Source organism: Haemorhous mexicanus, chromosome 3 (genome assembly GCF_027477595.1).
Source record: "Haemorhous mexicanus isolate bHaeMex1 chromosome 3, bHaeMex1.pri, whole genome shotgun sequence".
In the NCBI taxonomy this organism is placed as follows: Eukaryota; Metazoa; Chordata; class Aves; order Passeriformes; family Fringillidae; genus Haemorhous; species Haemorhous mexicanus.
This window is the reverse complement of record NC_082343.1, coordinates 666,723-683,301: the sequence shown is the minus strand read 5'-3', so window position 1 is coordinate 683,301 and position 16,579 is coordinate 666,723. Positions and strand designations below refer to the sequence as shown.

Below are 16,579 nucleotides of genomic sequence, written 5' to 3'. Positions count from 1 at the left end.
ACTCTGGTTCAAATGCATTCATTTCATAGCATAGACAACTGACTGGGAATTACTGTAGATGCATTAAAATCAGGCATACTGCAGTGAAAGCTTCACTGTTGACACCTTTTAATGGTAAAAATTTCAACATTTTACACAAAGTGTACTGAGTGGTACTGAGTCCATGTTCCAGCGGACAAAAACACTTGGGGCTACCTTATTCCTGGACACTCTAAATTTTGAAACATATTTTCACAAACAAGTTTCATCAACAAAAGAGCTGAAAAAATGCAGAAGTCTTACTAAACCATGCTCCAAATTGTGGATGAAAATCACAGCTTTTTTCGTTGTTCAGCAGAAATAGTCCTTGATGAGCTCTTGAAAGAGATGTGATGTTTCATAATTGGAACCCAACTTGAAATGGTTTTCATCCTGCCACAGGCAAAAAATTTGACAAAACCTCAACATGCCAAATTTCTTTCGTTTGGGTAGCACGTACACTAAGCAGAAATGTTGAAATGCAATGAATTTGCTTGCATGCCGTGACACTTGAACGAAACCGTCCTCCAAGTAATGCCAAGCTTGTTTTAAATGCCAAATGAAAATGTGATGTGCGGTTATGTGGGTGTAGGAAACTGGGGACCAACCCAAAGTCCTTGAGGAATGGCAAATCCAGCATGCAGTGAGTAGGCATGAAACTAGGTTGCAGTGAAAACATTCCTGAATGGTTGGCCAGAGACTGTGTAGGAAACAAAGCAGAGAAATGTTGCTATAGTATTAAATTCCCTTTCTATGTGAACTTGTTCACAGCCAAAGCCTGATCTCGCCCCGATTATCAAGACCAAAAGGAAAGAGAGCTGTCATAGAATTCATGGGTATTTTGCCAAAAATTAGAAGAGCAGGACTAGGGTTTTGCCTTATCAGTCACATTTATTTTGAAGTTAATTCCCTTGGGACACAATGCAGGTACCGCCTTTGTACCGCTTGGTACAAAGAAGTATTTTACTTCTTTGTACCAAGCCCTGAATACTTTTTTGGGGTAAACATTGTGCCCAGAATTATTATAGCCTTGATGTGCGATGGGAGGGGGGCAGGAGTAATGGGAAGGGCTGAATACACCCCTTTTGCCAGGGGTATGACCTCTGACAGGCCGTAGCCCCTGCTGTCCTGCACCAGAGGAGCTGGTGCACAAGAGCTGCAGGTACAAATGCAGCAGAAACTTCACATCTCCCACACTGTACGAGCTGCAAAAGCTCAGAACGGACAGCCAGACACGTGACAGCGATGGGATTAGCACCTGGCACGTGGCACTAAAACATTTGGCACTTTGATACAGCTGCAGTGTCATGCTGCAAGAGCACAATGATTCTACAGGGGATGTAGGGGGAATGAATTTGTAAAGGGGCCTCTTCCCTTCACTAAGGCATTCTGACCCTATCTCACTGCAGCCATATTTCAGAGAGCAGCATTGCTAACCAATGCACAGAGGATGGATGAAGAATGGTTTTAGATACTGTTCCCTGAGTCACTAAGCCAGGACCCCACTGGTACAGATGAGATGATGTTCTGAGGAGTGAGTGTGGGAGAGAGAGAAATCCATACAGTTCTGGGCATCAGAATCACCATGATCCTCTAAAGCTCTTGTGGCTGGTGGGAGATTAATGGCATATATTTATAAAAAGATTATCCACTTCACATGTAACTCTACCCTGATATACAGTGAAAGTACAGTTCTCTGTGCCTTAAAAACATGTAAAGCTTGATCCTACATTCTCAGGAGACCAAAAATGCCCACAGCACGGAACTTTTACCGGGTTGCGTTCAAAAGGACAACTCCTATTGACCATGAGCAGATGCAAGCTCCACTGGCTGACTTTAATTGGAAGTCCACAAGACAACAAGAGATCAGATTCTGGGTGTATAAAATCATTTACCTCAAACACAGAAACTGTCTCACTGACAAAGTTGCACAGGTCCAAAGAACAGGCAAAACCCTGTAAATGTATCTGCAGCAAGAGAACTGCTTTCAGGCATTTTAGAAGTGCCAAAGCTGATGTATAGTTTCAGAGAACTAAAATTAAAGAAGCCAACCATCATATTTTTAAGTCTTCACAAACTTCAATAGGAAATAAGCAACAGAACAGATGAGTAGGAAAGATCCTCTTTTAATCTATATTTTAATTCTGTATTGAATCATACAACACATCTTCAGGCTCATTTAAAACTGAGCTGCTTCAGGGCGCATGGAGAGAACATGACACCAGAGATGGGTTTGTCATGTCCTTTCCCAAATCTCCCAGAAGCACATTCAGTTCCTCCCCCAAAATCAAAGCCACAGGGCTGTTTATAGGACTGATTGGAGCTGACCAAGGAACAGGGAAACCACAGAGATTTGCAGCTCCCAGTGGTTTTGTTGGAAACAGACCCATTTCCAGAATAAAAATCACAAACATATACCTGTGGACGCCAAATCCTTACATTCCCCTGTTAAAATGCTAAAATCTTGTGTGGTGACCCCAATGACAGCAGCCCTAAATAGGCTGCCCATGTCAATTTTCCACTCTAGGGGTGCCTGGATTTTAATTTTCTATCCACAGAAGCTCAGTCAAAAATGGCTCTCTGAAGGTTAATGTAACTGCCACAAAATCCAAATATAACAAGTTGCCAGGCTATTTTTGAAGTCCTGTGGTTTAAAACTCCTGAAGGAAGTGATGATCCTTTTTTGCCTGTGTCTTGCTTATTGTGAAGGCTGTTACTGCTGATGCATTGAGGGTATGATGAACTATTGGGGCAACTGTGCTTAGTGAGAATGCTTCACTTCTTATTCATGCCTGTAGCTGGTGCATGAAGAAAAACGTAGAAAAACTTCCCTTTCTGATGCTAGATTGCTCGTATCTTTTATTTTCTCCTGCACTCATTTCACTTCTGCCTATTTTACTTTTTGTCTCTGTGGACAAAGGTTTGTACATCAACTGTCGATGTATGATTACTATTTTCAAGTACCGATATATTATTTGAAAAATCTAATGAACCCCATGATAAAATCATCCCCAAATCACCTTGGGAAAGGTCAGTGGCTTTTAATGCCTATTATGCCACATACATATTGAAAAAATATCATCAGAAGACAAATATTCTGCATGGTAAAAAGTTAAATTGTAGCAAAATCTGTTTTTCTCTAAGAGGGTGTGTTGCTGTGATGTGATGTACACACTATACTTGGCAGTTCTGTTTTTATGTCTGTCTGCCAGTACGTCCTCTGTGTTTGATGTCAAAACATATGTGTCACTGAAATGAAACAATGTTTTCTACTTATCTGTATTTCTTCTCTTCTTTTTCCTTTTTTATTCTTTTTTTCTTTTTTTTTTTAAATTTTCCTTCATTCTGGAAACTAAGTCAACATCCAAAAACCTGTGTGCAATGTTGTAGACCTGACAACTGCAATTCACCCTATTGGAAACTATACCTCTGACCATCACTGTTGTGGCAGTAAAGTAAAAAATAAGCAAAAAACCCAGCCCCTCCTTTTATTCAGGGTTATGATATATCGGTATACAAACAATGACCCTCTATCTGAAAACTCATTTGCTTGATTCAGCTTTTAGCTTGGAGAGGTAAAGAGTTTTGCATTTGTCCTTGTGCACTTGGTGCTTTGTTACTCATCATCTTTCTCGCATAGGCTTAAATCAAGCGATGCTTACAAAAAGGCCTGGGGCAATAATCAGGATGGTGTTGTAGCCAGCCAGCCTGCACGTGTTGTAGATGAACGGGAGCAGATGGCCATCAGTGGTGGCTTTATCCGCAGGTGAGCCTTTTATCCACTGTTTTCTCTCTGTTCTCCTTGTCACTGATATATTTAGATTGCTTCCATATGGTCATGAGTTCTGTGGTGCTCATTAACTCCTTCAGAGGTGCTGGGTAATGTGATGGAGCCAGGGTTTTCCACCAAGTGGTGCTCGGATTCAGGTTGATGGTGACTAAGGCACATCCTAAAGGTTACTGCATCCAGGGACTTCTCCTGGGCCGGAGGGTCACCTGAGCTCTAGTGCAAAGGATGGTGACCTTGCTGGAAATCCTGGAAGGAAGGATCTTGGTCCTGAGAACCAGAAGATGCTTGAAAACAGAAGCCCAAACCTTTCTTTTTGAGACTGCCCAGATTTGGGCAATTATAAAATAGAAATAAAGTCTATTTATTTATTTCACAGCAGCACTGTGAGGGTGCAGACAGCCATGGCCAGCCAGCACTGTCCTCAGCAGCCCAGCTCCCTGTGTGAACACTTGTCCTAGGGGCCTTATCACAGGTCTCACTAATGACACTTGTCAAAAGCCTCAGAAATGAAGTGTCAGATAAACACTAGTTTATTGCCATTATGTCTCGAGGCATGTAGTGTCCATTATCCATCCTTGCCAGAAGATGTGCCAAAGCATCCAGCAGCTCTCCCTTTCTTTCCAACAACAAAAAAGCCTCAGGCTTCCTGCCAAAGCACCAGGCCAAGCCCAGAACCTGAAGAGCCCTTTAAACTAGGTGCAGCCCTCCCCTGCTCGTGAGTGTCCTCAAAACCTCACTGCATGGGGCATGGTGCCCCATTCCTCAGCTGCTGGGAAGCCACAGCTATGGAGAAACAGAGTGGGAATCCCTGAGTTCCCAAATCAGAGCCACTTTGATGCACACAATCTATATTAAAGGCAACCCCACTGCAAATTTCCAGCACAAAGTACCTACTGATTACAGAGCTTATGGGGCATGTATTTGGCAGACAATGTTATCAGCATACCAGTAGGAAAAGCTTTGATCTCTAAAGATTAAGGACACTAGTTTAATAAGCAATTATCTTTCCAAAAACTATCATCCACTTTTTTTTTGGCTGCTGTGATAAAGGGAAATCAGTGTGAGAGAAACAATGCTGTCATGCAATCTGGAGCATGGGATGGAGTTGCCATTTAAGTTTGATGGGTCTGCCATTCACTTTTTTTTTAATTTCTGGATGGCAGCCCCACCAAAATGAAGGCTGGGGCATGGTAATAGAATAGCAGTGAAGGAAGTTACGCTGCACCATGATTGCTCTGTAAATAGCCTGGAGCACCCTTTGGGCACCTACATGAACACAAACTGCATAAGAGGCTCAAAGTAGGAATTTTCTGAGCAGCACCCATGGACCTTGCTTTTCCCAGCATCAGTCACCACCTGCCTCTTCAGTCACTGAAGAGCTGAACTGGGCCTTGGCTCGAGCACAAGCTTTTCCTTCCAAAAAGCAACTGCACAAGATGGTGGTAAGAATGAGAGATAAATGACCTTTACTAAAGCCAGTAAATCTGAGAGAAGCTGCATCTGTCTTTCACCAGAAATACAGTCAATTAAATAGGATGCTAGGTCAGGATTTTCACAGCTGAAGCATCTCTTCCCCAATATCTCTGTGACCCCAAGCGTACAAGGACTGGACAGTGTTCATTAGCTATCTGCAGCCCAAGGAGGGGAGCTGCTATCACTGTCATTCCACCACCTTCCAGCACTTCCCATGAACGCTAAGCACACACACATCCAAACGGAGCACCCATTCTTTGGGAAGGATGATCACTGCAGAGGGGTGCAGCATGTGGTACAGACAAGCTCAGACAGCAACATCTATACCAACAGCAGACATGAGCAGTATAAACAGAGCACTGATAACCCAGACAATTGAGCCCAACATCCAAAAGATAAGTATGCAACATTTTTCAGATTATCTACTCATTAATCCCTTTTGTTCAAAGCTGAGCACAGCAGCCTGCTCCTCAGGTGACAAGCGATGGAGGATGCAGTGGAAGTTTTGGGTGAATCCCAGTTTCAGGGGGAATCTCCTGTCTCTGCTTTAAAGAATTGGGTTTTTGTTCCCAGGGTAACAAACGATGCCCGGGAAAATGAAATGGATGAGAACCTGGAGCAGGTCAGCGGCATCATTGGCAACTTACGTCACATGGCCTTGGACATGGGCAACGAGATCGACACACAGAACCGCCAGATTGACAGGATCATGGAGAAGGTAAGAGCTGCCTTTTCTGTGAGGACCCCAAAAGGGGCTCTGTTTTCCCTTCTCCAAACACGGGCCTGGAAAGGACAAGGGACAGAAATAGCTCCTCTCTTCTCCCTCCAAACCCTTGGACCAAAGCAGAGCTCGCTGCTGTGAATCTGCACCTCCAGTGCAGGCTGGGTTGAACCTTTGCTGTTGAGTTTGCCACACACCTGCAAGGGGACCCCTTAGCAGACATCAAAGCTCCTTCTTCAATAGCTCTGAAAAAGGACAAGTGTCCTGAGCTATGCTGAACTGTGGGGCCTGGATCTGACTGCCCTGGCACTTCCTGGAAAGTTTTAAATCCTCCTGGGCTTTTCCTCCCTTGTAAACTCTATGAGCAGCTCAGGATTAGATCACCTGCTTGGAGGACCAGTCCTCAAAGAAGGATGGGGATTTATTAAAATACCAAATATTTGCCAAATGGTAACAGTGCAGCCACTTCTGTTGTGCTGCTTACAACAACATTAGGACAGAGATCTACCTGCTCTCTTGGGGGAGGGTGTGTGTGTGTGTATATATACATATATATATTTATACATAATTGGGCCCCAGTGGAATACAAAAGCTCAGCACTAGTTCAGCAAAATCACCATGTAAAAAGGCAAAGAGCACCGTTCCAGTCCCAGACCTGCACTGCAGATTTCTGAAGCAAAGAGCAGCCCCCTCCAAGCCTGGCTGGGAGCTCACTGCCATCCTGAGATCCCAAGATCTGCAGGCCATCTGCATTGGTACTGGCAGAGCTCCAGGCACTGGCACAGGCAGGCTGAAGTGACATAAGAAGCTAGATCTTCATCTGGTGTAAAACCAGCACAACGCTTCGCTTCCGTTGAGATTTACACAACCCGAGGATCTAACCCAAGGACTTACATGTGGTGCTTAGAGTTAATTCTGACCTCAAGTGGTAGAGCTGGTGCTCTTGAGCCTTCTTACACATGCACGCCTCCTCAAACAAGCAGGATGCCCATGCCTGCTTTTTGTGTCAGTTAACTATATCAGAGCCTAGTAATAAAAATTAAGGAAAATACTGCACTGAGGGATTCACTTCAAGAGCTTTCCTTATTGGAGGCAGATTCTGGAGAGAATTGGGTGAAGTACACCTTGTCTGAAGCGTGGGAAGATCATCCCTGACAGAGAGGCAGCCACCTGGCACCATAGAGCACGTGGCCTGGCGTTGGTCAAAAGTCTTGCTTTATAAAGCTGCATGTGTTTGACTGTACTGGAAAATGCCCAGTATTACTGGGATGCCATTATGCACCATTTCATATTTCTGGGAGAAGGAGGAGCATCGGGGGAAGGATTTACTGCTGCTATTCATATGCAAAGAACTGGAAAGCAGCACATCTCTCTATACTTTGAGAAGGGACAGGGAGTTTATAAAGTCTGCACCATGAGTACCTTTAAATAGGAAGCCTATGATGTACATAATTTTCTCCAAGCAATGAGGATGTACACTATTGTGTTAGTACCTTTAAATAGGAAGCCTGTGATGTATATGATTTTCTCCAAGCAATGAGGACGTGCACTATTGTGTTCCCCCCTCCCCTGCTCATGTCACAGTGGCAGGAGACGTGCCCTATGGATGGAAATCAGCGGCATCCTACCCATGCCTGCAGGATCCTATCCCAAAATACAGCAAGCCCAACAAGTGACTGTTCTCCTACCAGCTCAGGCTTGCAAACATCTGGATTTTGAAAACATTGACCAGGCCCTCTGTGCACATAAAGCACATGGACCAAACCTCTAACAGTGCATGCTGAGAGCAGTGAGGTGAAGGATCAGCTGTCCACAACTTCGTGGTCTTCTCACAGACTTTGGAGTTTTGTACAGCAATGGCAAAATAACATTGGCAGCTAATGCATTCATAAAATCACCCATGGCCCTTGCCTAAGGAACAGACACATTTGTGAAAGATGGATTTGCATCGTACACAGAGGAGTTGTCATGAGAGCAGCACAAAAATAAGACAGTCTTCAGTCTTAGTGAAAAATAAGCCCAATTTCTCAGAGTAAGGACTTACAGTAATGAGCTACGTGAAAAAGGAACACACTGTATTAGTAAAACCCTCTATAAATGACAGAAATAACAGTTAGGTGGATAACAGCGAAACCTCAGTTGCACACACATCCAGTGTGCAATGAAATACAGCAACAGACCCTCGTCCCCCTCACAGCATTGCCAGGGTTGTTTTCCTGACCAGCTGGAGCACTGGGCTTTGGGTCAGTTATGATCATTAGAAAGACCCTTGGCTGGCACAGTTTGCAAAAGTTGGGGTGCATCACAAAGCTAAGCCAAAGTACCCTGGGATGCATCATAAATGCTCCTACAGGGGCAATGTCATACTGGATGCATGCACCCAAAACAGAGCAATCTCATAATGCAGCGCTGTAACCTGATCTATCCACAGTAATCAGGACAGTGATGAATAAAAGGCTTTATTTATCCTTTCCTCAGATCTGAGAGAAAAGGACAAAAACCAAAATGACAGTGTGAAGAGTAGGTCAATGGCACCATCACCAGAAGGGCCTGCCCCTAAAATCTACCATAAATAGGAGGCTGGGAGGAAAGTAGAAGGGGCTCAAATCACTCTGTCCTGACCTAAGTTGGAAGGTCAGCACAAAGAATCCCACTGCCTCCAGTGCAACACCATCCACCAGATACTAATGTCTAAACATCATTAGGAACACGATGTTTCATCACTGTTCAATGAATATTCATGCATTTCCTGACAAAGGTAACTGCTTCCAAACCCATTAACTTTTTAGGTAGCCTTTTGGCAAAAACACACAAAATTGTACTGTGGTAGACAAGGTCAAACTCATGGCTAAAATAAAGGAGTGTGGCTTGTAATGAGTAGTTCTGCTGATTTATGCTTGTTGAGGAGCTGGCACGTGCTACTGCACTAAGAATACACATAGCATTTTCCAAAACAATTACGGAGAAAAGCCCAAGATATTTCAGAAAGATTTATTGCACATCAGCATAAACATTCTTAAAGGATTCTTAAATGCATGTGGGAAAGTTGCTTCACCATTCTGTCTTTGCAAACTGGAGATTTAAAATAAATCTGTACAATTTGGATACACCCCAGAGATGTGGGAACCATCATCAAAGCTAACAAAATGCAGCCATCAAACCACAGAAGGAGCTTGCTATTGGAGCCCATGCTTTTAAAGCAGCAACCCAATTCTCACCTTTCCCACAGGACTGGTTTTAAAAATTGAAACCATTTTCTATCTAGTCCCTCTGCTAGCATAAGTCGGCATGGCAACATGGGGTTGAGTGGAGTTTTGCCAGTTTTTCTCAGCTAAAACAGTATCTTTAGTCTCCAAAAGTAACTTCTGCAGAGCTACAGAAAGTCATGGTCCAAGTGTCTTCCCACTCAGAGAGAACTCCCCAACCTCCCAAGTGGTGCCATTTTATTAATGGCATTTTATAATCATGGCAGGTGTTACCCCAGGGAAAACAGTGCAGTTAATGGCTCAGTCTATGCTGGACTAAATTGCAGTTTGATTGCTCAAAGCACAGTAGAATCCCTGCCTTTTCTTAACTCCTGTTTATGCTGTGGCCCCATGAAAGAGGCTACTCTCCCTTGCAACTACATTGGTGAATTTTGGAGCACTGGCATTCCTCCCACCTACTCCCTTCCTTTCACATGCAGAGCAAAGATATCCAGGCTGATCTTTTCAAAGAAATTTATCTTTACTAGCATTCCCTACATCGGATGATCCAGCTTCTCTGCCCTGGGAGTCTCTACACTGACCAAAATTTTAGTTTTGGCTAGTACCTGATGATCTAAGTTAGACCACAGTCTGGGTCCACTGAATCTTAGAGGGCTCTGAAGCTTTTCCCCAGCAAAACACAGATGCACACAACCAGCTGTCATGCTGTCATCCAGTACCACCAGTGCTGTTCACAGCATCAGTACAGATCTGGCACAGCATTTACAGGAGTTCACTGGAGCTGACCACAAACAGAAAAGCTCTGCTTGAAGGCTACATGAAGTAAAACCAGGAAATCTGTAATCTCCTTTTGGGTCCCTAATACCACTATAAAGAGCAGCTCTCCAGTACTTTCAAGTTTCATTTTTCCGTGAACTAGCCAAAATTATGGAACTACCCACAAAGCACTGTCTCTCTTCCCTGTACTCTTTTTTTCTCTCATATTCTCTTTCTTCCCTGTACTCATCCCTCTCTTTCCTCTGTGTTTCCCCAGGCTGATTCCAACAAAACCAGGATTGATGAAGCCAACCAGCGTGCAACAAAGATGCTGGGCAGCGGTTAAGTGCAGAGAAGTGCATTTCCTTTTAATGCTGTCCAGCAGGGCAGCACCTTCATGCTTTTATCATGGTATTTATCTTACTAGGTTTGCACACATGCACATATCAGCCCCATTGTAAATGTTGTCCTGTGTAGTTTGTCAGCTTTCCAAAAATGATACTTGTAATTATTTTTTTCTAGATATCTTTCTTTCCAAAGGTTGTACATAGTGCTGATTTGATGGCTATAGCTCACTATGATGTTTTTTGGGGTTCTTCCTTTCCTTTCCTTGTTTCTGTTTCGGGTTCCTTTCCTTTTTTTTTCCTTCTCATTTTTCTTTTTTTTTTAATGATGTTTGCTGAATGACAACACTGTTGGAATGCTAAACGTGCTGTTAACCTTTAAATATACAGTATTGTTCTTGTAAAACTGTGACATTCCACAGAGCTACTGCCATGCTCCTGTCTTTGGGTATCATGATGTTTAAGCACTTAAACCTGCTGTCTTCAGTTCTTCATTGCCATTATCTGTTGTTATGATTTCATGATTAGACAATGTGGAATTATATTACTATAACAAGCATTGCACTAAAAAGTGATGTGATTTATGCAGTTATGCATGAGGAATAAATAGACTTTTAGACTCCTACTTAAACAAGAATTTTCCCATGGCAGTAGCACACCAACAATGACAACAAAAGCATGCTCAGTATTCGGACTCTTTTGGGACTATGTTATACCAGCAAGTTTGCAGTTGTGCCACTTTTTTCTTGTTGATATATATATATAGTTATTAATCATGATCATTTTTTAAATTATGAAAAAAAGAGGGATTTGGCACTCACCATTTAGCCATTGCCAGCAAAATAAAAGCTTGGCTGAAAATATGTCAAAGACAAAAAGAAATAAGTGTAATATATTGGGTTTGTCTGCTGCTTTTGAAGACTATCTTTTGGAGGAAACAACTACCATATGAAATGGTGCAAAGAAATGTAATTTTTATAAGGCTCTCTCTTACTAGTCGCTATCCCCATGTGGTTTGTTATCGGTACAGTTCTCTGTTGCTTACCTAGAGCTATGCACACCAAATCGCTGAGATGTTTAGTAGCTGACAATTAAAAAATAATTAAAAAACCTAAATGAATGAACTCTAGATAAACTGTGAGATAAATATCATTTACAGCATGTAATATGAAAATTCCTTATGTCTCCTGTCAGTTTGTGAAGTGATTGACATTTTGTAGCTAGTTTAAAGATTATTAAAAATTATAGATCTCAGAATCTATGCTTGCTTTATCCATTTGTTGCCCTACGTGTCAGTGACAGCTCCTTATTTGCAAATCGCCTGGGAGAAGAAGTGAAAAGTCTAAAGGCTCCTTACAAACTGCTTTTGTATTGTCTTTCGTGGGAAACTAAAGATTTTGGTTTGCAAAACTGTAGAAAAGTAACTACACTAAAACTTACACTTGGTACATTCCAGGTGACTGTTATTTTAAATAACCTGGCTTGGATTGCCAAACACTGAATCAAAATATTTTTCTCTTGTACAAGGGAAAGAAAAAATTGACATGCATGTTATGGTACAGAAGGATACAGTTCCTTGGTAGATCAAATCCATTCCTGTCGTGTGCTAATACACCTCTTTTCAAGGAAGGCTTTGACCTACAGAATTTGGATAGTCTGCTAACAAGAATTTTCTCAAATGACTAACAACAACTAGGGTTTGCTGCCAATGAAAAGCGTTATCATATTTCCCAGGGTTTTTTCCCCTATATGGACAAATTAGAATTAATTCTGCATGAGTGACAGTTCACTCATGTGTCTCACATGGCCGTAAGTCAAAATACACAAAGAACATAAATGCTTGCATAATTAAAATTGCATGATAATGCAAACAAGCAACATTTTCTTTAGCAGCTTTTTATTTTTGGTATCTATTAAAAATTCATTTATGCAAATATTTTCCCCCACTACTTCAAACCAAAGAATGAACTTCAAGCAAACACTTTTAATCTGCTGACCATTTCTAATCCTGTCTGTCGGGGCATTCCAGTATTTGTGACAGCACAATCATTCTGCAACGTCAAAGCCTACTGGGGGAGGGCAATAATCATATTGGAAAATGCCTCACAATGGGAACATGCAAATACAAGGATATTTGCAAAGGGTGAGAAATAGATAAAAAAGTAATGAAGATGTTAATGGAAGTATTATTTTTTGTATTTGACAAGACTGTACCCTATCAGAAGAAACTCATACTTCCAAAAGCCATTAAAGTTGACCAAAAATATAATTGTTGCTGTGAAGGAACATGTTTTGACATTTGTTTTCATGTGGAACAAAGATCAAAACCCAAACTACCGTAACTGTTTTGCCAAATGGGAGGCTTAAAGGAAACTTTGAAATGTTTCATTGCAGCTGTCTTTGTAACCTCCTCCACTGCATGCAGGGTCTTCTATGAGCTGGCTGAAAATTACTTCAGTAAATATGTTTATTGAATTTCTCTGATATTTTTTGAAATTGACTCTTCTAGGATTAATTGTTCTTGAAAGAATGCAAGGAAAGGCTGGACCTCATGTAGTTTATCACTACAACAATCTGCTTTTGTTTGAGTTTTGTGCATCCCAAATCCCTGGTGCAGTGGCTGACTCACCATGGGGGAAACCCCAGATGTTTTAAGCAGAACACTGCCTGGAATGTGGCATTTCCCTTTTTGTCCCCTTTCTCCCTCTGACTGGCCCCTGATATACTGCAGCCTCTTGCTGAGGCTGAACAAGCACAGGGCAGAGTTACCTGCTTGAGGAAGGGACACAGCAAGGGGCTGGAATTACAGCTCTCCCCAGATCAAATGGCAATATTGAAAGGCACAAAGCTTGATAAACTATCTCTTATTTCTAGACTTTTAATGTGGTTTCTAGAATGGCAAGATCCTCGTGTTGGTGTTGGTTTGAGGTGGTCATAGGGAAAAGGGTTTTCACTATTCTCAGCTGGCATAGCTGAATAAACCACTCAGCTGGATAAGTCAAACAAAGAGACAATGTCTGTTGGGCTCTAAAAATCCACAATAAAAAACTTCTTTCACTTCATGCATTCTCCTCCTTTCCTAGCCTAGGTGAGAAATGGCAATATAAAAACAACACCAAGGAAGGATACTTGAACGTTATTCCTCAACAGAACACAATTCATAAGTACTGTAATAAATCATGAAAAAATAAAAAAAATATGTTCATCATATATCTCACCTGATTTCAGCAGGGAGAAATTAAGAAAGAAAATTGAAAAAGGTAAGTAAAAATCAAAGTGGGTTGCCTCTAAGAAACCTTAACACTTTTAGGATGTTAATGATTTTGAACTCAAGAGTGTTCGAGCTTTCTGGAGTGTCACCAATGCAAGAAAAGAAACTATGAATGATACTCAGCATCTTGTGGTTTAACAGAGCACATGTTATGAAAAATGAATGGATTTGATGCAAAGGTAAAGTGAAAAATAACTATTATTCTTGAAAATTTGGTGATACTACTGTATATTAAAAAAACTATTAAAAATCAATGTTGCTTGATTTTGATTTGTTTTTGGGAAATGTAAATTATATTAGCTTACATGGACAAAATACATCCTTCATTTCTGAAGAAAACTAAATATGCCAGAGTTAGCACAGCAAACTGTAAAGTGCACCCTGAGAGAGACGCCTGTGCCTTGTGACACACTTCTTATGGATATACTTTTAATCTAGAAATAGAGATGATAATTATTCTCCAACATATTCTGTATGCCACACTAGCTGCTAACGTCCACAGGCTTTGGATCTGGACCTGAATGTGCAGAGATCACCAAAGACTTTTATTTAAGGGATCTGAACGCAGAAAAACTAATCCACACACTTTCTTCCCCTCCTTCTTCCTTCTCCTGCGTACATGTGCACATAGAACTTTTTTACTTTAAAGGCATTAGAAAGGGAAGAAGTGAGTACTTGGTAATAAGGAAAATTATGTGTGTTAGAGACAGCTTAAGGATCCGCACGGCTGCTGTGCGCGCCTGTGGGCGTAGGTGTGTAGGATGTGACTGCTGTCTGTTGAGCCATTTTATTTGGAAGTTAGTGGAACCCAGAGTATTTTTAAACCTGCAAACAGTTACAGTAAATGCAGACAGAGGAGAGAAACCCTGCTGAGAAGTTAGGGCGTTGGGCTGGTTGGATGGGGTCGGGGGGCAGGTCCCATATAATTTACTTTGCCAGTGTTGGACCCCTCTGTAACAGTATTAAGAGAGATTATGTTTGTGTTGTAAAATACCAAACAGTTTTGAATGTTACTTTGTAAATACAAAATACCCTCTCCCCCTTCAAAAAAAAAAAGAAAACATGAAAAAGAAAAACCCCATCAAACCAAATCTCAGAAGATGGTGGTGAGGGAAATCAAAATAAACCATTATGAGGGACCATGCTGTTCCCCAAACAATTGGGATCTATTCCAAGTTCACTGCTGCCCATGCAAATGCTGCTCATAATGGGTAACCAATTTGGTCAAGCAGCAGGAAGCAGATGGAGGGGGCTGATTCTCCTGTGTGCTTCCCAGCTCCTTGCTGAATGGGAGAAGGGGTGACTGTGGGATCAGGGCTCCCTCCTGCCTTGGCAAAGCAGTGCTGTGGGCAGTCGTCCTTGGCTGGCTCCCAGCCTTGCGCTGCCTTTGCTCCACACCTTCCAACCACTGCTCCCTCCACACTGCTCCTGCTCCAGCACTCCCCACACCCCTGTTCTTCTCCCTGGCTTCTTTTGGCTCTCCCAAGCCCCTCCTGCCCCCCCAGCTCCCATCCAGCTGCTTGTTCCCTTCCTGTTCTTCTGGTGCTGAATCCACCTGCCTCCACTGTTGTCCCTCATTCCGCTCGCCTCTCATCCCTCCGCCTTCATGTTTTTTACTCTGGGCTTTCAGTCAGGCTCTCTCCTCCATGATTTCAGCAGGAGAAGCTCCAGAGAAACAAACAGCCTCTGGCTTTTCACTCCACAGCTGAACACCACACCAGTGTCACGCTGGAGGACACCTGCCAGGCAGCCTTGGCTCAGCCCTGACAGTCCCAGAAGCCAGAAAATGAGTGCTGCCCGGGGAATTTTTTAGATACTCTATCCAAAAATGTCTAAAAAGTTTCCATAGGCTGATTCAAACAAAGATGTTTGGATAGCTGAGGACAGACAGGCAAGCACTGGGAAGATATTTCACAGAAGGGCAAGAAATGAGAGCCCCTTCAGCTGCTAAATTTCCTATCTTTGGTACCCAGCAAAAGTAGTGAGTGCTTCTCCTTGAGACAGCCGGAGAATCTTTCCTAACAGAGACAAAACAGTTCATTTTCGATTCTTCCACAAATTTCATTTACTAAAGCTACGAAGACTACAGTTTTGGTTGATTTGTTTGTTTGTTTTCCTTTGGGGATTTTTTTTTTCCACTTTATTGAAGCTTTTAAAACCTGTGTTTTTAAAAAGCAGGTAGAGGAAGTAGATTTCCCTCACTCTCACCTAGGATAACTATCCAGTTCTGTGTTTATTTATTTAATCTAAATCCAGAACACCTCAAGATGGCATTAAAGCACCCCACTATATCAGAAATTATTTGGTAAACTTTGCTATAGGCAGTCCTAAATGAATTTGCTAGATGTTATGTTAATACAGGAACTGTAAGTCCTACTTACAACACAGTAGGTCTTCTATCCAAATTCTGATCAAATTTCATTTAAAAGGAGCAAACTAGTTTGTTTCCACTTTCATGAGGGGTTGATGAGGCTTCCAAAGTATGACCATGCACAAATCCCACTGTGCCAAGGGGATCTTTGGGCATCAAAACCAATAGGACACAAACTTGAGCAAAATGCTTGTAGGAAACATTACCTATTCTAACTTCCCTGTACTGGATTTCCAGACTTCACCACATCAGCAATAATAAATCCACTGATGACAGGACCCCAAAAGCCTGGGTTGCTTTAGAGCCAGTTTATAATCTCCATGAAAATACATGCTGATAAGTTAATTTTGAAGAAACAGAAGCTATAATTCTGACATTTAGCCTTAAGCCTTTATCCTAAGCCATGTTTTCAGTGCCTACCTCACATTTCTGTTTCTTGGACTAAATTAGAATATGAGGAGAAATTAATCAGGAACATAAAATTTAATGAACTGCCACTTTTTACAGGCAGTCCCTACAGCCTTACCCTCAGAAGTCAACCCATATTCATTGACTTTCTTGGCCTTGAGGTTAAAAAGAAAGTCTATTTGCCGTCCAACTGATGCATAATTAATTTTTAAAGCCCTAAA

The 16,579-nt window shown here is 42.0% G+C and overlaps 1 protein-coding gene across 3 annotated transcripts in view; it reads left to right on the top strand.

The window, feature by feature from the left end:
• The window catches only part of SNAP25 (synaptosome associated protein 25), a 61,951-nt gene extending 50,386 nt beyond the window's left edge, over positions 1 to 11,565 (top strand). For all 3 annotated transcript variants that reach the window (XM_059840455.1, XM_059840452.1, XM_059840454.1), the window contains exons 6-8: positions 3,659 to 3,784; positions 5,855 to 5,999; positions 10,242 to 11,565. In XM_059840455.1, coding sequence (XP_059696438.1) covers positions 3,659 to 3,784; positions 5,855 to 5,999; positions 10,242 to 10,310 — 340 coding nt within the window. In that variant the 3' untranslated portion in view covers positions 10,311 to 11,565. The remainder of the gene's footprint in view (positions 1 to 3,658; positions 3,785 to 5,854; positions 6,000 to 10,241) is intronic.
• The last annotated feature ends 5,014 nt before the right edge of the window (positions 11,566 to 16,579 follow it).